At 36.9% G+C, this 26939-nt stretch overlaps 2 protein-coding genes across 5 annotated transcripts in view; one reads left to right on the top strand and one right to left on the bottom strand.

Annotated features, from left to right (window-relative positions):
* The first annotated feature begins 553 nt into the window (after positions 1-553).
* Rab3gap1 (RAB3 GTPase activating protein subunit 1) overlaps positions 554-26939 on the top strand; it is a 32013-nt gene continuing 5627 nt past the window's right edge. For 3 of the 4 annotated variants that reach the window (XM_070309059.1, XM_070309058.1, XM_070309057.1), the window contains exons 1-6: positions 554-975; positions 1366-1654; positions 1727-1863; positions 1963-2176; positions 2413-2824; positions 2940-3154. In XM_070309059.1, the coding sequence (XP_070165160.1) occupies positions 780-975; positions 1366-1654; positions 1727-1863; positions 1963-2176; positions 2413-2824; positions 2940-3154 (1463 nt within the window). In that variant the 5' untranslated portion in view covers positions 554-779. The remainder of the gene's footprint in view (positions 976-1365; positions 1655-1726; positions 1864-1962; positions 2177-2412; positions 2825-2939; positions 3155-26939) is intronic. The other variant, XM_070309060.1, reaches the window with a different exon arrangement.
* On the bottom strand, positions 2402-25917 carry Haf (leucine-rich repeat and fibronectin type-III domain-containing protein hattifattener). The gene is made up of 7 exons (XM_070309061.1): positions 25223-25917; positions 7213-8087; positions 6623-6938; positions 5652-6220; positions 4764-5196; positions 4400-4573; positions 2402-4298 (listed from the first exon to the last, which is right to left on the bottom strand). Exons 1-7 carry the CDS (start codon positions 25224-25226, stop codon positions 4015-4017), a joined length of 2655 nt encoding a protein of 884 aa, XP_070165162.1. The 5' UTR covers positions 25227-25917; the 3' UTR covers positions 2402-4014.

Raw genomic sequence — 26939 nt, 5'->3', positions numbered from 1 at the left:
CATCGAAAGAGATATAATGGATCGTTTGTCTTGTATAATAATTAGACTAATTAGACATATAGAATGTCTATGTAATCAATTTGTATGTTAATATATTCCTCGAATTTGCAATTTCATTAATTTTACATATCTGCGTTGGTTCATGCCCTGTTTGCTTTTACGATCACGGTTATGTGTCCGTTCTTTAAAATAAATAAATCATAAAAATGTTATATATACACAGTATATATATATATATCTGAATATATTATAACTGTAGCTGTTTTAGTTTTGACAGCGAACTCTTTAACAATTATATAAATTATATATTGCTTTTTATATTCTATATATTTACATTATCATCCTGTTATCACTGTGTGTCTTCTCTATATGTTCTATCTTTTTATTATATTCTCCTACAATCTATGAATCTTTTAATTCGAAATAAGTTTTGTGTACTCTGCGCAAGATGTCGCGATCTGCTGGAGATAGATTTATGCGCCATCTATGAGGAAAAGAGTGAAACGCGAAGGCGTCAGCTGAGGCGATCAGCTGACATCAGTTGTAGAAATGTCAAATGCATATGTACAAAGTTGCAGTATTTATTGTCTAATAGAAAAGAAGAATTTTAAAAAATACCTGTGAAATCTTTTAAACTGACACTAGAGTTTAGAGAGTCTTGTGAAAAAAAGCGAGAAAAAATTGGTAAAGTGATACTGTTTTTTCATAAGGATAGATATCTATGAAGATATAGAATTGCGACACGAGTGTATATTGGATTGGAAATTGCGTCGGCGAAAATGGAACACGTGGAGATCGAGGATTTCTATCATCACGATTTCACCACTGTTTCCGAATGGGAGGTGTTCATCGCGCGACTCGAGGAAATCATGCACGAATGGAAGCTGTCCCATGCAAGAATCGCGGGCCCCCTCAAATCGGGGAACTTTCTCAACTGTCAATGGCACGAGGCTTCGGAGAAAATAAATTTTGCAGGTTCACACTTAACAGATATTTTACTTAAAACTTTTCGACATTTAAGAATTCGGAAACTTATATCATGGTATATATAAAGTTGAATGCAATGTTTAGTATCAGATATAATGAACAATTAATAATAGACATTTGATAAGTTCCCGATAAAGAAATATTGATTCTGCATTTATCATACAAATTGCAGCTAAAAGAAATATAATATTTGTATGGGATTATCTTATATAAAGACATGAGTCAATTGGAGCTAATTGTTACATTGATTTATAAATTTGTGGATTACATATATATACCATAATTTGAATTTCTATGTGCTATATTACAATGCGAATCTTACAAATGTTATTTTTGATCTTTCTCTGGATTTTTTGTTGACAATTACATATATTCCAGATGTTGAATTTTTGCTGAAACATTACAAGCTAAAGAAGGAAGATGAAGAGGAGGATATGACAAATCCTCAGGAGGAAAGTGACGAGGAATGGATACAGTGTCAAAAAGATGCATTGGATATATCCAATGATTTTGTGAGACTCAATGATAATTGCATGGAAATAGCTCGTTATTATGGTATTCGAGAATTCCTAGTTTTAATACCAGCTCGAAAAGCAAGTTTAACGGACGAGACACGGATCAAAATTCTGCTCAGTTCATTGACAATTGCAGCTAACAATGCAAATTGGTAAGCATAGTCGATTTACGACATGAAAACTATTTCTGATGCAGGAATCTTTATTGTTTCTATATATTTTAGTTACATTCCCGCGTTGGTGCAGGTGCAGGAACTTTGGCAGAAAATGTATCTCGGATGCTGCGCTGGTAAAGGAACTTGCGTGAATTTCGATATGGTGCATCTGAAAAAAGTTCCGCCACATTGCAAATACCTCACTGGTATGCATCTTTTATATTTTAATTCAATCTAAATAATAAATTTGTCTTATAATTAAAATGTTTAAATATAAAAGTTTTACAAAAAGATATTATTTACAGGTTTACTTGCTCTTTTCAAGCAGAAGATAGGAGAAGGATGTGGGATAAAGCTTGATTCCATAATGGTATCAGTTAGATTCTCCTACTTGTTGAAGGATTGGACTAACAGTATATGGACACAGGAACCTCCAGATTTTGATTTTATGCAGGGGGAAACGTTAGGCGTAGCTGAATTGGGTAAACTTCCCTTTGGAGCGACCTTCGATCCTGTCGGGTATTTAAACTTAACATGTTTATTGTCGTCAGAGCACATAAAGAAAGGGATTTTTTTTACTTAGCAAGCAAAGATATGTTAATAATTGTTGTTAACAGAAAGAAGATAATTTTATTTTTCTAGAAAGGAATAAGTTTTGCTTTTGGACTCGAGAAAAGTCAGCTATGCCTTTGATTATTTATCATAAAAAATTTTAATTTATATGCAAAATATATCTTAGTTTACAACATTTTCAGAGAACTTCATCTATTCACCACGTGGCCGGAAATGTCGGATAATGTGGTTGTGGATAGCGAAGGATATTCGGATCTCGATCCACAACTCGCTCCCGAGTGGTCGGTACAAATAAAAATGGTAACTTTACCGGCTTGTTTGCTTGGCGAGTATATGACGGACTTTCTGCACTTATGTAACAATCAAAAAACTATGGTGGAGCTGCTGGGCGAAAACGCATCTTATATCTACGACGACCAAATGCTGAGCTCGGCCTTCAACATACTCACTGAATCTAGAATACCTACGATTTCAACGGTAGTAGGCAGGACGAGCTCGAAGAAGAATAAGAATGTCGAAGGTCCAATCTCGGAGGAGATATTGTTGTCTATACTTTACTTCCTCTTTCCTGACGCGGATGATACTTCGGTACGTGTACGTAACATCGTTAAAGCTTCAACGTTTTATTTTAGACGAACAGTTTTCATATTAAAAAAAAGATTCATACGTATAAACATAATTAATAATCGTAGATTAAAAAACCTTGCAGAAGTTTCCCTACAACGACATCACCACATGCAACGTAGAGGACGATCAATGGAAGGGTGTGAAGACCTGTACGATGGACAGCTTGGTATGGCGTTTGTCGGTCGTTGCAGCGCATTGCACGCATAATCTTGGCGGCGTGACAGCTCTGGCTCAGCTCTGGCACGAGTTCGTGCAGGAGATCAGATTCCGATGGGAGAGAAGCATCCTGATACCGGGGTGAGTAATGAAGTAATTTCTTTATTCGTCATTAGTACGCCGGACGAGTCGTTCTCGTCATCGACGCGCGCACATGCGAATACACGTGCGAATACACTATTATAAAAGGTAGACTTTACAGAGAGCTTTATAAAGTCTCTCATTTTGCGTCCCTCTCGTATTTCCACTCGTTCAGAGGGATCGAGCGACGTGGGGTTTTCACGATATATCAGTTCGTTTGATCGTGATAGTGCTTCTCTCTAAGCGGACACTTCGATTGCAGTCTTTGAATAATAGAATCGTAAAGTCCGTCGCGTTACGATAAGAATCTGAAAATTGTGCATTCAAGCAAGCCGAAAAAGACACTCTCGGCTTGTTCGCTTCAACGATTTGGTAATTAAGAGTATTATCTTACATAAAACTGCTTAGAACTATACAAGGACATATATCTAAGGCTGTTTTTCAACCTAATACTCCCAAATCGCACTGGTTGCACGTATTTGCACAAATATTACACGTTAATGCCTGTCGCATCATATTAGCATCGACCGTGATCGAAGCCAGTAAGTTTTGAATATGCCAAAAAAAATATTCTTTTATCACATCAAATACATCAGACCTCTCAGAAAAAAAGTTAAATTCAGTCATATAAATATTGTGACGAATATTTTCTAAAATAAAACACTCGACGTATTCGAGATTCTTTTTTCCTCGATTGAAACTATTGTCAAGATTACCTAGATTATGCTCAGCGTAAAAACGTTTCAGCTTAAAAACGAATTGCATGAGCGAGAAACATGGTCTGTCAAAAGGACTGGATGCTCTATTTGAACACGCTTGAGCAAGAATGAACGACGAGATAATGTTGAAGCCACTAAATTTTAGAGCGGTACGAGACCGCTCCTCGTAGTTGGATTGCGGGCCATGTAGATGTCCATGTCGTGGTCGGTCCAGTTGTTCTCATCGTAATTGTTGAGAGTGTGTGTGGAGTCTGCCAGGCTGTATCGGCTACCAGGTCGCGGCGGATTCGACTCGAGATTGCGGTTGCGCGATCGAGGTCGTTGTCGCCTGGCCGATGAATGTGGTGGCAAGTGGTTGCCAGAGAAGTTCGACCGCGACATTCGGTCCGAGGCGGCCGCCAGCGATTGACGCGATTGTCGTAATTCTGAAATATAAAACGAAAATATGTCAATAAGAGTCGAAGATTAAAAAACGCTGATGAATACTACGGGAATAAATGCGAGGACAAAATGACAGTAAACCGACCTGGTCTCGTGTTGACGAGATTGGAGGCCAGCGCGGTATTGGCGAAGTACCGCGTGGAGTTATTGGAGAAACTGTGTTGGGATTGGCCATCGGCGATCGATCGGGCAGCTTTGCCGCTGTAATGCCCGATCTGGGAGCGCACCTCGTCGATGCAGGACGCCCTGGTGATCGATCCTGAAATCCATTTCGCGTCACTTACAGCTTAGAACAAGATTAATGGCGATCTATACTACCATGCACACAAAAGTACTTGTTCACTTATATTTATCTTAAGAAGGATCATACAATAAATAAATACGATTGATAAATCATTTTAAAAATTAAAAAGAAACAAAGTAGAGACTGTAAATTCTATATAGATCACCTTGTCGATCAATAGGGAAGATCCTCGGCCGCGGTATACTTCTGTTACTATAGGCCGATACTTGGTCCCACTCTTTTTGGGCATTGTAAGCGCTCAGGGTGGCCATCGACGACAACGGTCCGCCGGGGCTGGGCGTTGGACCCACGTTTGAGCAACAGTTGACCGGCAGACCGGCGATCGGACCACCCATCTTCGTCTGATCGATGTTGTGCAGAGTGTGCAGCTTCCGGGCACGGCGTCGATTCGCTACCACAAAGATGATCACCGCGACGACAATCGTGGCACAAATCGCCGCGCTCGCGGCTATCGTGATTTTGTCCATGTTCGAGGTCGGCGAGTTCTCCGTTCTGACCTCGCGACATTGATTGTACGGCACGTTCGCTGGCGTAATGTTGGTCTCTTCCAGCGAGACCACGCAAACTACGATGCATTCCTGCGAGATTGCAAAGTAACTTGGATAAAAAATTCACACCCTAAATAAATTATGATTTGAATTAAAAATTAAATCTCCCCGCAGAGCAAATTAAAAATATACTATATTATTATATTTTATTATATTATTGAAGAATATTTTAATATTTATCGTAATTTATTATAAAGCTCTTTATATACTCTTTTTAAATTCAAATTAATGAAATCTTTTTTAACTTGGTATGTTTTTTAATTCGCGAACCTTGAGTAGTTTGTCTTATTACAATTTATTAAAAATACTTAACTAAGATGTGCATAATAAAAGTTATATAATACAAAATATATTTAGATATATATTTTATATTACATATAAAATAGCCGCGCGCATTTAAATCTTAATAAAGATATCGATTTTTTTAACCATTTCATTATATTTCTTTGAATATCAATTTTTTGATAATAAGACGTATTTTCTACCTGTAAGGGCACGTTCTTGATTTTGAACTCTCGTTCGCTGGCTTCAAGCGGTGGTGCCTGTTTAAAACTATTATCTCCGAACAACCGATAGATCACTCTAAAGCCCAGAATGTTGGTTGCTTCAGTATCCCAATATATGATGACAGCGTTATCTTGTCTGAGAACATCCTTTACAATAATATTTTCATTCGACTTTGCTTTGTACAACGGCGATCCCAAGACCAATGGCGGTCTCGGTTGATGTTGTTGCATTTGTTCCTGCAACTGCTTTGGCGGCGATGGGGTAGTTTTCACGACCACGACATTTCCGGTTCGCGCAACAGTCGGTCGAGTCGTCGGGACGAAGGTCGAGGATGGTATCGTTCTCTTCTGCTCGGTCGACGACAATACTGTCATCGTGGTCGTAGACAATGTACTGGTGATTAGCTCGGTAGTGGAAATACTAGATCGAATAGTTGGAAGATGACTACTGACATCTCCATCAGCTACCATTTCCGTTGGCTCTCTAGTCTCCACGCTCTCCACCGTTCCGATTCCGATTATTTCAGGTATTTGCTCACAACTCATGTCTGCAATTGATTTTTATAATCCTTTAAATATATGTAATATTTTTCAACATTGAGTATTAATTTTCTTAGAGTCGAGAGTTTTTGTTTTGTACATATATTATTTATATAAATTATAAATCAAAGTCAATCAATTTAAAAATAGGAATAATTTAATTTTCTGTACATTAAGAAAATTAAATTTTTTGAATTAAGAATATTGTAAATTTTCCTGTTAAATTAATTAATTTTTCAAGCTAAAAAATATTATTGTCTGTTCATTTTTTAACTTCATTTTTTTTTCTTTTTTTTATAATTGGAAGAATAAAATTTTATTTATCCTTAGAGAGATTTAAGAGAAAATTAAATTTTCAGGACTTGAGAAAATCTGTCAAATTTCAAGCGAACATCGCGCGCAGGATTTACCGTCAGGATCGATATTGTAGAAGCGTTTGTCCTGCAAATGCTGCGGACTACCACAGAACTGCGGCTTGCGTTCGCGACTGGTGACCTGCAGATCTCGCGTCTTGATCCAATCGACGATCCATCGTAATCGACAGTCACAGACGAGGAATCGTCCGCCCAGGCTTAGGCCGCGCAGGGTACCGTTTAGCCGAGCGAGCGCCTCTTCCGGTACCGTGGACAACGGGTTACCGTCGATCGCCAGCAGCGTGATTGACGGGTTCCCTTGAAAGGCGTTGACCGGTAGTTCGGTGATCAAATTGAATCCGATGTCCAGCACCTGGAGAATAGCTCAATCATTTCAAAGGAAATAATATAGCTTGATCGCTACCTTCAAACAGAAATAGTCAGTACAAGCAGATACTACCCTTAAAAAGAAGTATGCTAATAAATCGAGATAGTTGAGATAATTGCCAACCATCTTTTATATTTTTGAACTGATGAAGAGAAGACTACTAAGCCTTATTAATAATTTATAATTTTTTGCGTAATTTATTTTTGAAACTCAAAAACTCCCCGGATTTTAGGATTTTCTACAATTTTTCATTACTTACTCTTAGGTCGTGGACACTGTTGATAGCAGCTGTAGGGAAATCCGGGATGAGATTGTTCAGCAGGCTCAGGGAGCTCAAAGTGTTCTTGATACCGTAGAACGCGTCCGGGCCGATATTCTGAATCAGATTTCTTTCGAGATTCAATCCCGTGAGGGAATCGAGACCATCGAAAGCTTTGGTTCCGGATGTGCCCGGAAGCTCGCGTATACTGTTCTGCGATAGATCGAGAAAGGCCAGGGTCTTCAGACCTCTGAGCGCCTCCGGTACCTTCTTCTGCCGCGTTCCCTTGAGGTTGAGATTCTTCAACGTCCTCTCCAAGCCGCGGAACGATCCCGGGGCGAGAGTGACCTCGTTGTCGGAGAGCTTCAGCGTGATCAGCTTGGTGCCAACGAAGGCGTTGTCGTTGACTCTCGTGATCTTATTCATCGAGAGGTCGAGCACGGTGAGATTCTTCAGAATCTTCAAAGTGGCGGCGGGGATCTCCGTGAGTTCGTTATCCTTAAGATTCAGACTCTTCATGTAGTACTCCTGACCCTTGAAAGCTTCCGGCTCGATGCTCCTGATGCGACAACCAGACAGCTGTATGTTGTTAATTCTCAGATTATCGAACGAGTCGTTCCTCAGGACGTTGATCGTACTGTTGTTGATATAGAAGAGATCAATCGATGTCTTGGTGGCATAACGTCGCATCGTCGACAATAGCTGCTCATAATCGACGATGTCGCACTGCACCGAGAGCTCTCCAGCTAGATTGTTGTCGCAGATGCACGAGCTCTCGAGATCCACCACGTGTTGCGCCCACGGACAGGAAGACGTTGTCGCCGCGGTGACGAGCGCACTCGCCAGCAGCAGCAACAATTCCTTCGGAATTGTATCTGAAAATTGAAATATAAAAAATAATTTTAATTATTTTTTTCGTAATTTTAATTTTAATAATTTATGAAAAAGGCGAAAATTATATATATATATATATATATATATTATTTTTACGTAGACTCTAATTCTGCGAGTAGCATGGATGTTATTATAACACATGTCATAATACAGATGCAAGAAACGCATCCTCTTAGAGAAACAAGGAGAACAAAAATCAGAAAGAAAATCTCCCGCGACTAGTAGATCTCACGAAATAGATAAACCGATGAATATATATATTTTATTAAACTTTCATATATAAATACGAAATATTTGAATCTTAAAGGCAATTATATAATTAAAGGAAAATTGCTCGCGAAAAAGAGAATTAAGCGAATAAATGTAAAAAGATGTTCAATAAATATGAATTTTTAAATCGATTTCTTAATATATTACGGTGTTTATAAAAATATTCTGACAAAACAAAAAGATTTATACTGATTGCAAAATATGACAGAGCAGAATTAAAACCGATAAATGCGGAAAAACGTTATCGGAAAAAAATCGATAATAATTTTAATAATTTATAAAAGATGAAAATAATATATATTATTTGCATATACAGACTACCAAGTTCTGCGGGTAGTACGAATGTCATTATAACACGTGTCATAACACGGATAGGTGCAGGGAGCGCATCCTTTTAGAGAAAGCGCCAATTCATTTGGGCGCGCGTGAGTACACGCGTGATTTCGAAACGTGTCGCAACTCGGCTTGTGCATATTCGCAATTGTGTCGCTTTTCATTATAATGCCTTTCGCGCCTCCCTTCGTGGAGCCTTGGGACAGGCCATTTCACAAACGCGAAATACCATCCGGCCATTCTCGCTCACTGTCAGAGCATTATATTCTCTTATTTTCCCGCTTTCGTCTCGTCTGTGTATCCGAAGAAACGGAGCATGCGATTCCGTGTTTTATTTTTTCTTGTAACGTTCTATTAACTTTGAGCCGATGAAAATTTCACGTAATGTTAGCGTCGGAAAATCTTTCGCCTTTATCTGTAAACATTTGCCGTAAACGTTATATATATTCTTTTCTAGATTGATTTATTCATACAATCGCGAAATTATAGAGTAGTTAGATTTCTTAGAAGGCGTTGCGTTTTCTTTGCGAGTTTATTATGCCATACACGGTCAATCGTCACGACGAGCATGATCCATTTCTCTCCATATACGAGCGAAGAAAATCATTCGTTAGATCGTGCGACAATGAACCTTAAGAACCTGCGAGAAGAGAAATCACTACGATACTTCGCATTATAATCGGTATCGAATGACATTTAACACTTATATGCGCGAATATTATTTGTTATTTGAGTCAACTAAATTTTTCTACATTTTCTTGAAAGTTTACAACAGAATAATTTTAATTTATTTTACACAAATATAAAATTAAATTTTTTTTTAGTTGATATATTAAAAATTAAATTATAAAACTTAGTGAGTTTTTAGAAAGCATTTAATGATATCGAAATCGATCGTTATCATAGTTGCATAAATTCTGATGCAAAAAGTTCTCCTTAAATCAAACTTTAAGAGAAATCAAACAGTTCAATTTTTTCTTTTTGATCTCTCTTCTAATTAAATTTATAAATACGAATCAAGAATTTCATGCAATTTCTCATCGCACAGTGCAATCTGTTTTCGATTTTCGAATTTTTAATTCGGGCTATTAATAATAATCACAATAGATAAATTTTTCGAACCAGGCACGTAAAATTTCGAATAGTAAATTTTAATTGAGACACATCAGCTGCAATAGCTGTCACGATCAAAAGCCATAGGAATTCGTGCACCGTAAAGTGCGTGGCTATCGATAGCGAGATCGGGCCGAAGACACGTATCGCGCGTAACTCCGGCCGTTGACTCGTAACGGGTTCGTTCTACGGGCTTGGATACGTTCAACGAGGCATTCCTCGAGCGCTGGTTACAGCGACTTTTCTTGCACGCAACGATTTTCCATGGCTATCGTTAAGGTCTTGCAACCGCGTATCGCCAATCGGCCCAATAACCTTTCGACAGCCAGAGGTCCTTTTGTAATTCTTTTTTTAAAGATAATTTTATATACTTACGACGAAAGTTTTTTAATTAAGCGAATCTCGATTTTACAATCTCTTTTTATTCTATAAAATAATTTCGAAAAAATTAGATAAGAGATGTATTATTTCTCTCCTCCTATATATGTATAATTTATGAAATATTTTTAATATCTCAATTATATTCGAAGTATATATTTGCGTATCGTTGATTTTCCATATCGGTTAGAAATCAATTTTTCTTTACACCGTTTTTCTCGATAGGTCGATGTACCATTGCATGCGTTATATACATATGGACGGTAATGACTGTTTATCACACACACACATACAGTATGTTTTGCGTCGCATTTCCGTTTCAACATCTCACAGCATTGCGGCTGGACTTTCCGACAGTTTTTCCCGGTCTCACGAGTTTGGTCATGTTAACACGCCCACATCTCGCACGATTTCCCGCGAACGCGTATCGTGCATCATGCACGGCGTGATTGCAGCGGTGCAATTCGCAATCCTGGACAGGAACGCGAACAAGTAGAAGCAAAGTAGGTTGAGTCTTCAACGTAAGACATATCATTCGATTGTCGAACGGAAGAAACATCGCGTGTTCGCGATGTTAATCGCTCGAGCAATCGAGAAAGAATTTGAAGATGCCTTTTCACATTCAACACTCGATTGGGAAGAGTCGACACGAAACAGGCTACACGCACAAACATTTTATTGTTAAAAAATAATTTTGTATCGAGAAAGCCGCGATGTATCGAGGCCGATAATATTGCGAGAGATAGCGCGCGGGTGTCGTTCAAAAGAATATTCATAAAGGACGAAGCGTGAATATATTGTAATAAAGAATATTCCTTTTCTCTAATAATCCCACGTGAATAAAATTTACAAAGCTAGTTTTTTCTATTCTAAGATTTTAATTCCGTCGTTGCTTGCAAACTTTTTTTTTACACGCTGGGAACACTTACCTAAATACGCGAAACTATTTAGCCTAGTTTTAATTACACGAGTCTCGTGTAATTAGCGGATAGATCTCTTCGCCATATCTCATGGGATCGACTTCCGACTTCGTTCGCCTAAACACGCGCGACTATTATAGGCAGGCGTAAAATCTGGGAAAATCTGGCTCACGTTTTTCGCGCCACGATATCGCGAGATATCCGGATTACAAAAGGGTTCGTGATAGCCGTATCACCTACATCGCCAGTATGCGGTGCCGACGTTCGAGGTCGACGAAAGGAACAACACGCGGACCTTTCACTCACGATCTGATTGTTTTCGCGTAAATACGTAAACGTGCTGTTTCCCGATAAACGCGGATATCGCGCCGTTCGGACGCTCGTTTCCTTCCTTCGTCGCGTGAAAAATGACTTGGCGAGCCCCTCCGGCATGGGAAAAAATATTGCGTGATCAATAAAAATATCGATGAGTAATATCGAGTAAAATATACCATTGTACTTGGGAGCGTAAAGCAAAGAATACTTGAGATTTAAATTCCCAGAGGATGTAAATTATTTAAAAATAAGTAATATAAAACTCTCTCTCGCTATGAAAGCAGACTATTATGAGCGCAGAATGCTAGTGCGAACTAATTCATTAATTACACAATTCATCCTGTTATTCTCTCTGTTATTTGAGAGATATCTTGCGTAACAGTCCGAATATTTTTATATTGTAATTGTAGAATTTTAATTCTGCATAATTCTCACCTGGAATAAAATATGGTCTCGTTATCAGTAAAAAACCGTTATATGTTAAAAGCGCGGGAAAATATTTTAATTATAATTATTATATTTTTCAATATAATCATTCAATATTCTTCGCATTGTGTTATTTTGCGTTCCGAATGGAAATCCTTGTAGAATTAATTTGATAAGCATTGAGTTTTTCACTAATTCGAATAATTGTCAAATAGTAAGATCCTTGTCATTTCTTATTTTTATTTATTTTTATTATCGATTTAATTGGATTTTTTTTTTTCGATGTGACGAAAATTATTAATTACATATAACGTAATATATTATTTTACACATATGTGTGATATATTATTTTGCGCGTATGATACTATTTTTTTACTCTTAATTTGATAATCGCAATTAAAATTAAAATTCTGGGGAGACTTCAATGATGCGTGATTTATATGAAAATTCTGTGCTTGTAGCAATATTGTAAGGAATTTTCAGAGCGCAATGGGCGATTCGGATTTCCGTATCTATACTCCGTAGAAAAAGGAAAGACTAAGAACGAGCGCGAGCGCGTGTAATGAATTAATTAAACTGGCAATCGTTACGGCGCTGGATCTCGGAACACTTGGTAATGGGAGCACGCTGTTAGTTAGCGCGGCGCACTTTATTATCGTTAACTATAAAGCGCGGAACTCGTTATTAATCATCATTCACTATGACGAATGATTCGCGCGAAAAAATGCATGGAAGATTTATCTCGATGTGTATATATATTACGGAAGATCGAGAAGCAATTCCGACAAGTTTCCGGTCAAATTCAAGCCTGATAAATATATTTCGTCTAATTCCAAGATTAACTATAAATCGAATTAATCGAGGAATATTTCTGTAAATTTTATAGAGATTTAATTTTAATGGTTAAATTTTGGAAAATATTTTTAATTTAATATGTTTTTTAACGATATACGTACACTGTGCACTCGCGCGCGTACAATGCACTCGTTTTTTTTTAATATATATTCTGAAAATAATCTTGAGAAAATCGTCTAATTACGTGGTCAAACGGTTGGAATAATTAAATCGTAACTGGCTCAATTAGTGCCTCTATCGCACCGGCAATTGGTGATCGGTATAAACGTTATCAGAGTATGACTGAATGATCATTTTCCACTTCCTGATGTTAATGACCTTGCGTACGATTGCGATCGGTGACAGATAAAAAAGCTTAATCATTTGATATTTTTCAATGATGACCGTAACAATAGAAATGCTCTCTTCATCGCATATTGTTCCAAGAAACTTTTCCATGTAGATATATATTTTCTTGACTTTTGTTTACTTTATGAATTAGAGAGTACTTCTAATAAATAATAATAATGTAATTAATTAAAAAGTGATTGTAATTTTTTGAAAATTTCTCGTGCAATTATTATAAAACTATCGAAATCGTCATTCTTAAAAGATCGAGCGAATCGCGATCGCGTGCGCGTGTATGGACATGAAGATTATCAGACTGTAACAATACAGGATTACCGGTATCTTCCTCGTGAGAGACCTTGGCTGTGCCAGCTCGACTCGCTGATGATCATCTGACAGGATTATGAATAATCAAGATATTAATTTTTTAATCGAGAATTGTATAAGATTATCATTCTTAATTGCGGCTATAAAGTGTGTGTGTGTGTGTGTGTGTGTGAAAAATATGGAATTATAAAGACGAAAATATTTTACGTGAATAATTGTGCAATTTGCGAAGAAAAAAACATTTTTCATATATTTTTTCTTCCTAGAAAATATGTTAAAATTATGTTACGGTGAACTAAGTTATTCTTTCGAGTCGAAATGATTAATTTGATGAATATTGAACTAACGGATCAGATCTCTCTAAATGGCGATGCTTCTTCTTCGCGTGACAGTGCGGATTAGTCATTGGGCGAAAGACCTCTCATAGCTGTCCCTGGAGAACCTGTCGGTTGATTATACAGTGTTACGACATCCATTGGGCGGGCGAGACCGGTCGATTGGATAACCTTTCACCGAAGAATGCGACCGATTGTAAGGAGAAATCGCGAGGAAACACGACGTACACCTGGACACGCGGATCCGACAAGGGCGTACATCGTCCTCGATTATCATATTGGTTTGCCAGGCAGGTTAAAGGAAAGGCGGTAAATCAAAGTGTGAGGAAGGAATTATGTCGCGACAATCTTATTTTAATTTTTTAAATGTCAATTTATATCAGAAATTTAAAATCAATTATATTAAAAAAATCTATGTATACGAGAAATTTACCCAACCGGAAAATTGAGTTCTAAAATGTTGTGCCCAAGCTTTTATACTTATTTTTATTTATGATATTTATAATTATGTCAATTTAAAAATATAATTTTTATTTATAATTGTCTCTCTTGATTATATCTATATTTTTTTAATTATTTGCAATAATTATAAATTTCGATTTTTCTCTCACCAGATACACGAAAGAATCTATACGCGAGATATTTATCGACGCATATAAAATACGAAAGATATTCTCTCTCGTAACTTGTCAGTAAGATATGTTTCCTTCCGACCGATTCGGGTTCTCGACGATTCTAGATTGATACGATTTTTCATAAACCGGCATTTCCGGCGTGGCGCGTGCAAAACGCGTACAGGGTGTACACACACACACACACACACACACACACACACACCCAGGCACGTGTACAACGAGCTCATGCATTTATATACACGCGGAGGAATCTGATCCTTTCACTTTCGTTCTCTTTCGGCTTTCCGTTTCTTTCATTCTCTATCTTTCTTCCTCTTTCTGTATTTCTATCTCCCCCTCCCCTCACATTTTACACGACGGATACGTTATTGGTCAAGATTTTGATACGGAGATTAGAATGTTGCGATATATTATAGTAATCAATGGTTGGCGAAGGTGTCAATGTTTGGGCCCAAGACGAACGATCGGTTCCCACGATTAATACGTCGCATTTTTCTCTATATCGAATAATGCACGTAACGCTTTCTCTGCAATGCGATGCATATCTTTCAAAACAATCGAAGTGGCGAACAATTCCAATCTGCAAGCTAGTGTTCTCCTTCACGAAGTGACAGAAATTAGTCATTGTTCGATCTGTAATCTGTACGAATAACTTTCTAGATTTTACGACAGATATGCGAATATTAATAGACGGTACTGCGATATCAACTAATATTTTTTTCGTCTACCATATATATTTTTAGACTAATAGGATTTTTAAACCAGGTTTTTTTTCACTTCTTGAAATTCTTTTTTTTAATTTAGAATTATATATTTTGCAATGAGATTTAAAAATAAACACTTATTATAAAGAAATCAATCAAAAAGATAATTTCACAAAAATTGGTTTGATTTTTTTATAATTTGATTTTTTTAAAATACGTAGCTACGATAACAAATACACGCAGGCGGGAAATACGAAAGAATACGAAAGTTCATATCGAAATGCGAAAGTGTGAAATCGATTCTTGCAGTTCGTCTAATTACTAAAGACGCTATCGCGGAATTGCATTGAATTAGGCAAATACGGAGAAAGTACTATACTACGCCTATTTTACATCTTTGCTCTAATTTAGAGTGCTGCAATCGTGCGTAAACGTAACGTTAAAACCGTTTCTCCTGCGTCTCGTATTTTATCTCGCGAAAGCTGAAAGCGTTCCGTTTGAAAAGGGAAACGCGCCGATAAAACGGCATCACCCTTCTATATTAGCCGTTAATTTTCTGGCTACGTGTATCGCAATGATGGTAACGGGCATAAAATTTTCCATAAGCCGTTCCTCTGGAAATATTAATTAAATTAAGATTGATTTAATTCGCCATCTCTTCTTACTTTCATCGTTAGAAAAAGAAGCAGCATCGATTAGTCTCAGTTATTTCGAAACAATGTTAAAGTTAATAAGTTGTATCTTTTATAATTCCTAAAAATTCTAATTGCAAATAATAGCTTGTGCGTATTTCTCTCAGACAAGTTGTCGTTTTTTTTGTCGTTATTTACGATCGTTTGACATTTGCGAGTGACGCATCCTTCGTTGACGCAGAAATTCCACGAGCCGACTTCGAGTTGAATAGAATCCTGTTAATAACATTTCACGCCTTCTACCGCGCCTTTCTTCGCGTAGTGTTTTCGCGTTTTACTAACAAATGCATACAAGATCCTGGACAAGAGAGGCTAAATGTCCACTTTAAAGGTCTCATAGAGTCGTTCTCTAGAGACCAGCGCAACACTCGAGAGAACAGATCTGTCTGTACTTGACCCCCAATCTGCCAGCTCTTTCGTAAAGAGATACATATCTCAACTTGAAACTAGACGAGAGTTTGTGTAAATAATAATAGGGAAAATAAAAAAGCGATACACAAGAGAGCGAGATCTCTTATGAATCGACATCGAATCAGAATTAATCGGGATTCAACTTGGTTGTAATACACGTCCCTGCATTTAGCTCGAGACGTCTTCCGGCGTTCTAATCCTTGATGCCTCTCTCTCGTATTTCCACATAGAATTTTTATATGCATTCTGGCTGCTTTACGATCCGCCGAACTTTCCATATGCCTGTAACGGTCCGCGCTACCAGTCGGCACAGTATGCCAACCGTCTATCTAAGTACTGTTACCTACTCCATCTCGCAGGACGCACATATACGCGGCCAACGGACCAGGCGAATAACCAGGAGTTCCTTCGAGCGAATCGCGCCGCGATTATAACACGTGCCATTTCAATAGCGCATCGTGTCGATCGTTTAGCAGGACCAATCGCAAATCGCTCGAAAATCATCCAATCGTTATCGAATCTCTGGCGGAGTCCTTTTAATGTCAATTAAAATATTAATGTCAATTAAAATATGTACAAATTATTATAACATATATGGAGCGCATTATATCAGGAATAGATTTCGAAATTTGAACGATAAGATATATACAGGATATTAAAAAAAAAAAAAAAAAACTATTCAATATTTATACGGTAGATAAGATACATCATACATAAAAAAATTTTAGTAAACATAGATCGAAAGCTCTCAACCTGAGATATAAACATTTTTGTATGTTAGCATCATAGATTGATTTATTGGCTTCTATGTGTCACATGCGATGTTTATCTCAGTATTTATAAATCGCTTTTACCACAGTGTTTATAAATCTGAATGTCCTCATTCAATTTCCATACATATTGTACGTCATAACAGAAGATTTCACCGGCAATCACTCAGTTGTCATCAACCGGCGATCGCGGATCTTTGCGATTCGCAAGAAGATGTCAAGCGTGTATGGAAATGCAAGGAGGACATGTGGAACATTTTTTTTTTTTTTTTTTTTTTACTCAGTGTGGTGTGCCCTATCTATCATATAAATATTGATTGGTTTTTTTTGACACTCTGTATATTAAAAATCCAATTCTTGATATTGAATCTCAACATTTATTCAATTTACATACAGTCATGCATCAAAATAAAAACAATGTATATTTATAAGAAATGCAGTTATTACGCAGCTTTGTATTTTTCAACGCGTCTCGATGGAAGTAATTTTTTTTTTTTTTTTTTTTCGAAGAAGGATTCACGTAAAATCTTGATTCTCCGCAATGCCTTTGTTTATTCTAAACATCTCAATTATGCACATGGATTGCACATGGCGAAAGTTCTCGCTATTTTTACGAGATATATACGAGATATATACTCAGCGGTCAATTGAAAAATTATCCGCGTGTTCCAGTTTCGCTTCCGTAAATCGGCGATATTTTAGACGTAACGTAACTCGCTCGTCGTCGATTAAGTCGCTAGATAAATAAAGAAGAAGCGAATTCAAAGCTGCTTTATATATCTTATTTGCAAACGAGTGTACAAAACGACGTCATCGTCGGCTGTCCTTTCTTCAAATGTCTCGTAGAAAAAGAACAAACGGCTCTCGGCGCGAAATCGCGGCTGATCGCTATCGACCGCGGCGATTAACATTTCACGGCCTCCGGCTCGGAAAAAGACAGTGTCGCGATTTCTTTTTTTATTCGTACGAATTGTTCTCTGCGAGAGCAAAAAGCGAAGACGTGCCGAAGAAGGAATAACTGAATAACTCCGTATCGATCGTTCGATGTGGAGTAATGATTCTCGACGTGCGACGATTCACGAAGTTTGACAGACTCAATTAATTCATACGGATATCGATTAATCAAATTTGATTCAAATCACGATAATAAATCGAAAGTAGTGCACGGAAGAACTACTTCTTCGACTATGTCAAAGTGGCTCATTTTAGCAATTTCGGAGCTAAGTAACTCTAAGCAAGCAATTGTATTGTCGCGACGAATTGGGGGACTCTATTACCGAGAGAAAAATACGCACGCATTACGCAGCTTACGTAGCAAACGATGCACCCGGGACACGTTATGCGGCGATTCGTTCTGCTCGGTGGAACATATCGCTTCAGAGCTTCGAGCATCGATCATCGTACACCGATGATCATCGCGTTACGGCCGGCTGCGCTCGATCGACGCTCGCTTTTCTCTCGAGAATGCTCGTCTCGATTCTAATGCTCTTTTTTCGATCATCTTTGACCGCGCGGTTTCCCCCCCCCCCTGTCCCCCCTGCCCCCCCCCCTGCACTCGATCCGAGAGAAGAGGAATAATCGGCTGGCTTTCTCGCCTTTTCGTGCTTCGGTGGAATATTTTTCCGATGACTCGATTCAGAAATTAGAACGTGAAACTTTGAAATCTAACTCGAATTGTATTAATTAACATAGAAAAGCAAAGAAAGGTATACATTAATATATATTATTATTGTGAAAATATCTTTTGCCTTAATAAAATAAGTGAAAAAAATATAAAGATCTTATAAGAATGCTGTCATATGAATTAATGATAACGAGACATCGAGTTTTTGTAATCTTTTTAAGGTTTTAAATTTTATGAAAAATCAGGAATAAAAAATTAATTATCCCTCTCATTTTTCATCAAACTCAAAATCTTTTAAAGATTACGAAAACTCGCTGTCTTATTACTATCATATATGTATATGTAATACATTTATTTGCGAAAATGTAACTGTCGCTGTTAAATTTTACATTTATATTAAGAAGCCAGAAATACTAATGTCCAGTTATGTTTACAAACATGTAATATGTTGTCTCGATTCATCATTCCACACTTTTACAGTAAGCTTTCGCAAGATGGGAGAGATTGTCCTGGAGCCTAATAGAATGATGTTTCGTGTTTCTCAACAATTTCTTAATTTCACAATGTCAAATCGCGCAGGTATACGCACAGCGACTTCGATACTGGAAACAGTGACATATAAATAGATTCTATCGTTGAAGTTTTGCTCTCTCTTTTCTCTCTCTTTCTCTGTAGAGTAAAGTGTTGTCGTCGTCCAGAACGTCTCTCCCGGGAATTTCGACATTCCGGTGTCTTTCGACGATTTCGCGACAACAATGCGTCATTCATATGAAATCGTTATGTTTAGAAGTCGGCTAAACTTGAAGGTATATTTCGGATTGATTTATCGACGAGATAGTGGACAATAATTAAGGCTGGCTTGTGTAATATAACGAAAAAAACATTAGCAGCGTACACGCCGCCACTTTAGATAATCGTGTCAGGATCGATTTACATATGAAAATTTCGAAAGAGTTTATTTGGAAAAAAAAGAAACTCCAATGTATAAATTTTTGTATGATATAATAATACGATATATAAGCTTATTCATTTCGACGAATTAAATATTGTGTAAAGGATAGAATCTTCTATCTATCTTCTAGCTAATCTCGGGCTAATTATATTTTAATAGAAACTTAATGAGTGATTTTATGATCGAAATATTTGAATGTTTAGAATTAAATTCTAAACTCACCGAAGCGTCTGCACCTGAGAAATCATATTTCATAGTTATGTAATATGCTTAAAGGAAAGCGCGGTTTCAGACGAATAATGCGTACATATGTAACTTGCGATTTCTTTAACAATGATAGCTTGCAAAATAATTAGTCTACCCCGCTCCCCCGCTGACCTCGCGCGTAAATTCACCGAGAGAGATAAATAACGTCTTTTCACATACTTTGTCAGTTTTACGGAAAAGATTTCGTCCGCCGAATTGCGTTACGCGACGCTTCACTTTATATCGCGTACCATGAGAACCGTCGCACAATACTGAGGTGGGCCCGAATAGCACAATAGCGGGGAAACGTTAGCAAGCACCGATCTTTTCAACCCGTTAATTACCGGCTTGAAAATCCGCCACCGCCGCCGAAATACAGATGAGTAAATCTTTCTGTTCTGCGAACAGAAATGTCAAACTCGCCACATGGCAAGTTTGTGCTCCGAAATCGATTCGAGCCCGGCATTCAAGTCTCCGAGACGTGCGTGTTATACTGGATGCTTTGGAATAATCGAGCGTGCCTTTTGTTAACTTGAACATTTTCGTTTCTTGCGATAACAATAATCTCACGCTTCTTCCGATTTAAATAAGCAAAAAGAAATATTGCCCCAATTTATATTATGATTTAAAATTATATTTAAACGAAAATCAATTATATATTCTAGGGATTTATTTGCTAAATCAAATTTCGAGAGGGCGAGTACGATGGCGGGTAAACGTCGATCGATTCGTGACCGGAACATTTATTGGGCGGCAGGTGCCTCGACGGTGCCTGCGACGGAAGTCAAGAAGTGGTTCCGGAAATGAGAGCCGCGACGTTAACTCAGTTTCTCTTGGCCTCTGGGATGTGGGTCGTACTGGGTTACAGTCCGAGGGTCTCCCCATACTGGGACAATCTCCACGGAGATAATCTCGAGATAATCTCGTCGATGCCGACTTTTCTCGACTCTTGCGTCTCGCGCGTCGATTTTATTTTGTCTAACAAATTTTATGTGGGACGGAAAATAGATATGAAAATTGGCGCGTATGAGACGATCGGTTGTTATTGATCTAGGCGTCTAGGTAATAATAATGTTATATAACGACAATATTGTATAATATAGAATGTAATAAGTATAATATAATAATCGCGCGTTTAGAGTTTTTCAGTGAAGTGTAGTGAGAATTTTATCTCGCCGCCTTTACTTATTGTTTTACAGCGAAAAAGAAATTTCTACGCGAAGAGCTTTACGTTAAACAATTTGATTCTTTGCGGAATGAAGTATGTGAGAAACGTGACCATGGGCACGATCGTGACGTCCACCGATCCACGTGCCTTTCTAAAACGTAAGCCTCATTGCAGCCGGTCACTGTTCGAAGGGTTTCTTTGCGGATAAAACTAACGAAGACCGCAATTGCAAAGCCGGCTCTTGCCACGCAATCATAAAACGCAACGTAAACCAAGTGCGCGTATGCTCATATTACCTGTCCCGCAATTATTGATTCTTTTGTAAGGATTTTTCGCCATCTCATAGTTTTCTTAAACGATAAAATCAAGAAAAGTCTATTATGTTCATAAAAATTATTTTAATAATTTTGATTTTATAACTGCGTATACTTATATACAAACAAGATACATTTTAGAAAATTTTGGAATGCGCGTCAATGTTTTGAAAATCTTTTACACATACACAATAATTGTATCATTCGAAATTTTTTCTAGTATCCGATTGTTATCATTTATATACATCATTTGGAGATATTAATCGGAGTACTTGGTCCGTATTAATCTAAATCGTCGCTAATACACCGATCGGAATTATCAAAGCGACAAAATCTGTCACGTGAAAAGAGTTAGCGCGAGTTATATTCAAACGTACACCTTAACCGCGTAAGTAGCAGGTACAGAACAATAGAGTTCACTAATTGCAATTGGCGTAAAAGAGTGCCGCGGTTCGTTAAAAAGCGTTAATTGACATCGGTTCTCGCGATAACGACGATTGCTTCCCTCCGATAATTTACGATTTAAGTCACGACATTATACATATGTTATACACACACATTGAAAGTATGCGTATTTAATTCAACTATACTTTTCAAGATTTTATGAAAATTTTATAAGCGATAATTACGCGTGGTATATATTTTATCGTGATTTATAAATATAAATCCTTTAATCATTTGTTAATCTTTTCTTAAATCAGGCATGAATTAATTGATACAAAAATATTTTCAATTATGTTAATATATGACATTCGAATATAGCCCTCTTTTATCTTTACTTCATTAATGAGAGACGGCTGATAAAAGATATTTCTGCGTACAATTCAATTAACGCGCTTCGAGTTTCGCGATCACGGCGGATTCAGGCGGCGTCTATAGAAGTGCAAGTAATGGAAGGGGGATGATGCAAGGCAGCAATCGGGATGCAACCGAGGCAGGAGAGCATCCATGGTCCGATGGTCATGACTCGCGGACAAACGGACCACCGTACCATCACCATGTTCGTCGGTCGATTCGCGGGTAAATCTCGGCAATTTCTCCGTAATGGTTGCCAGACTGGACGCCATTAGCATACGCCCTGATTTTTCTCGTCAGACCGACCGTGACGGTTAACGCTTTGCTTGCGTTCGCATGAGATCCGAAAAGTCATTCCGGTGCGTTGAATCGGAAATTGACTATCGCGACAATTCAAACGTTTGGCCGATGAAATTTGTGAAACGAAAGTGTTCGAGGCGCTTCAATAACGCGCATTTTATTTCCTGTAATTTCTATAAATTACTTACATTAGGAAATACACCTATGTATACTATTGTATTTCACGGAAGAGTACGCGCGAATGCTTGAATAAAAATCTTTCGATAATTTCTTTGAATATATTGTATGCACTTTGTGATTCCGTTCTTCTCGAACTCTCTACATAAATCATTTTTTTTTTCAGAATTATATTTAATAATTAATTAAATATAAAGAGAGAGAGAGAGAGAGAGAGAGAGAGAGAGAGAGAGAGAGAGATCGGACTTTCAAGTAATTAAGTATCAAAATTATTTTTAATTTAACCGAACGTTCTCTACTTAAAAATAATTAATCGCATGATTATTTTAAACTTTATCGAACGTTCTACTTTAAAATAATTAACGGTCATAATTATTTTAAAATGCTCCATTTGTTAAATATCCAAGACTCCAAAAGATATGAGAAACCGCGAGAGCAATATATGTGAATTGTGCATATTTTAAGACATTTCTAATCTTAATCGCGAGCAATGTTATCAGAGTTATCAGAGCAAATGTACATTTTCCATACTCGTATTTAATTCGCTCGCAACGTGTCATTATATAAAAAGTAATATTCTCCGATCTACTTACGCAATGCTTGCGTAACATTGTTACTCGCGCAAAACGATTCCAGTAATAATTTAGCAACAACGGACAGAGGATATGCAATTCATGGAAAATATTACTCGCTTTTTTTTTTCTTATTCTTGTTGCTTTTATTTTCGCCTTCCTATCTTTCCAGCTTCTTTTATCTCGTGCCTATAAATTTTATACTTATTATCCTTTTCTTTCGATATCGCATCTAAAGACGCGAATACGCGATATCATTCCTGAGATTACTTAGTCGATCGGACGGAAATAAAAGTGCATAAACTCTCTCTTGGAAGCTCAGATTGCTTACGTTTATGCAAAGTATAGGATATTGTCGCGATAAACTTGCATCATTCATCATCTCTTAACGTTAAAGAATCCCACGCGTTTCCTGTGGCTTCATATAAATTATGCTATCGACTTTTCAATCTATCGCGACACAACGTAATTCATTTCTTAAATCAATGATCCTCGAAGATCATGATTGATGATTTACAACCTGTTCACAATTTCGCGACTTCATCGATTCGTTTTTGCGGCGCCTTTAAATGATTAAAGATATTGAAGAAAATTGAAAAGCAAGGTTGAAGTAAAATTCAAATTTATGTAAAGTTCGCTTTTATATAATAGCATTTGAACTGGACCTTATAAATTATTATCTTTTTTATGCATCAAATATTTCAATTTACAAATAAATAAGAAACTTTGTACTCTTTAAATTACTTTAATCATAAAAAATTTAATGTTTAGTATTTTATATATATTTGTCAATTTAATTATAAATATAATATAGTATATTTGTCTATTTCTATATAATATTAAGATTATATTATTTCTTTCCGATCAAAAGATTTATGTTTTATATTTCTTCATTGACTCGAATGAATTATCCTGCTCTAAAAGGATCTTTGGCTTTGCGCTTTGTAAAGGGTTAAGAACGCGTATGTGAACTTTTCACGTTCGAGCGCGAACTATTCGATATCCCTGTCTGGATATAGGAGGTACCAGTACATCGTATATCTATAGTGCGGTTCAAGGTCGGACGGTGTATGTTGAAGACGATAGCCGTAAGATACGCGCGTAGGTGCATTAACCCTTCGAAGAGTCCGCCGCCACGCGACGTGGCTATACCTCCACAAAGAGTATGCTGGTGTTTGTAAAACAAGCCGGATAAATGAATATTTTTATAGCTGACTGAGAAAAGAAAATAGATCCAATGTTATCCACTTTTCGACATACTTATCATGTATGAGAAAAATAAGTTAGAAAATTCTTTAAAAGAATATATAATTATTCGAAAAAAAATATAGTAATGCAATAAAAAAAGATCTATGTTAGAACAAAAAATTCTTATCATTTGGATAAACAAATTTTATTTCATAGAAAAGAAATTGTTTAAGCAAACAGTGAAAGTCGTTCTTATTTTGCACGTAAGTTTTTTTTTTTTTTTTAAATTTGACTAGATACATATATAAACGTGTGCTTATATTTTTAATTTAATTTGATATTAAGTGAGTGCGCATAATTCTGGAATCTTTATTCCGATAAACCGAGAGTTTTCGTACTTAATCGTGTCGCTTCTAAAAATTTATTTGGCCCGGTGCCTCGAGGTAATTCGATGAGAGGTACTTAATTCTCTTGGTATGTTGAGCTAACTAATAATACCGTTAGGTGACTATTAACGAGCCAAGAAAATTCGGGATATAAATGATCGATGGTTTTTTTTTTTTTTTTTTTTTTTTTTTTGTAATCCTTCGCTGCGTATGATTCTCATCTTGTTTAAAAATAGTATAAGATTCTGTGCTAAAATTAAATGCGAAAAAAACGTTTATATGACTATCGCAATATATACTCGAGTTATTTTAATAATTTTTGCTGAAATTAAATTCGTAAAAAAATTCATACTATTGCACTGTAAACACAGCAGCACAATTTTTCCTTCGGAATTCAAACGTTTTTCCAAAGTTCGAAACACTGTATAATGCCGTAATAATATCAAACGGTCTTGAAAATGCTGAGAGAGTTTTGCGAAGAAAATAATAAACAGATTTATATCTCTCCATAAAGTTGCGAATTCAGATGCAGACATATCGTACGAAACGCTCTTTTATTAAAAAAGAAATAATCGCTACTCACTCATAGCTGCTTATGTCGTCCTCTACGAGCGAGCAGTCTGGTCCATGGTGCGCCGACGAGGAAGTTTGGCCGCACCTCGCAGGGAATGCACCTGAGCGCTCGCGGGCGTTCCTTTCGACCCTTCGGGGAGGCAGGATGTAGGCCTAATAACTGGAATCTACGGAATGCGGTTGCAATCGCGTCTATGAACCGATCATATCCCGCTAAAAAAAAAAAAAAAAAAAAAAGAGAGAGAGAGAGAGAGAAAACGAAGAGGGAGAAACGGAAATCCGATTATGCACTCCCGACGCGAGCGCGGATATGGAAGATGAGGTGCTCGACTTGTCTCTTCACCGTTAGCTCAACTGCCGTATCGCGGTCTTGTAGTCGACTGCAAGAACCGAGCACGGTCGCGTCCGTCCTCGGTAGAAATCCTGTCCCGTGCCAGAGTACCGGCAGTAGAGTGGTAGGGCAGCAGCCTTCGGCGGTAGGCCTTGTCGTAGGCTGGGCAGGATACAAGCTTCGCCTTGACGAAGTTTGCCGGCGGCGGAAAAACCTTGTCGAAGGGCGGAGTTGACTCTTGACGATCTCGCCGTGATCACGTCCAGTACTGGACATCATCCTCTGATCCGATGATATTTAAATTGTTTCGCACATCTTACTTATGTGTTGAAGAACATATCTGAAATAATACAAATACGTATACAGTAATATCTTTTTATCGATATTATTATAAAAAGATATATTAAATAAAAAGTGTTATATGTAACTATATATTTTGGCAATTTTTAATTACAATGTTATTTTATCAGCGTGTATGTCAAACAAGAATCGTAACTGTAATCATATAATTTTGTATTTATAACAAATAAACAGAGAACTCTCTTTTAAAAAAGAAAGAAAATTACAATTTTTTTTTGTAGTCATTAATATTTTAACTGACATATTACTTATTAAGATATTTCTCATTCGCGTATCACTAAAAATTAAATATAATAAAAATATAAAAATAAAATTGAATATAAATAAGTTTATGTTAAACAAATAAGATGCGCGAAGTTGTCAGGATTTTCTTAGATTTCTTAAAAACCCGAATGATAATTTTTTATTTTAATAAACAAGGCTTAAATCGATCAAGCTTATTCATTTAAAATGCGTCTTCCTCTGTCATGATTACATCGTATTCCGCCAATTTTTTTTAGAAAACCTTTCGAAGGTTGGGGACAAGCTTATCCCTCACCTGTTGCTTCCGGCAACTTCCAATCGTGTCCCTGAGTTAGCTATACGCGACAAGATTTTATAAGAGCATTGCATGTCCAATGCAATTGTGTCTTTAGTTTCGCATGCGCCTGCAACCCGATTTTCTATCGAAAGATTTGATAAATCATTCGAGACAGAGAATCTTTATTTATTATATTTAAGAGAAATATTTTAAGAATTTTAGATTAAGAGTTTTCTGGATAGTTTGCAATTACATCCTGTAAAAAAATAAGGCAAATTAAAGTTAAACTAGAAATTTGAATTTTTTTCTGGAAAATAGAATATATATAGTCTTTTTGAAATAAAAGTTTAAAAAGTGAATATATTTTTAACCTTGTTTGTTTTCCTTGTCATTGGTTAACAATGCAATTAAATGTTAAATGTAGTATGTATTGGGTTGAACAAAAAGTTCCTTCCGTTTTTTACAAAGAGATGAAGACCGAAAAAACGGCACGAACTTTACGTTCAATCCAATACA

Source organism: Polyergus mexicanus, unplaced genomic scaffold (genome assembly GCF_030449975.1).
Source record: "Polyergus mexicanus isolate NDT 795.1 unplaced genomic scaffold, iyPolMexi1.0 SCAF_16, whole genome shotgun sequence".
NCBI classification, from domain to species: Eukaryota; Metazoa; Arthropoda; class Insecta; order Hymenoptera; family Formicidae; genus Polyergus; species Polyergus mexicanus.
This window is presented reverse-complemented; position numbering and strand designations above follow the sequence as displayed.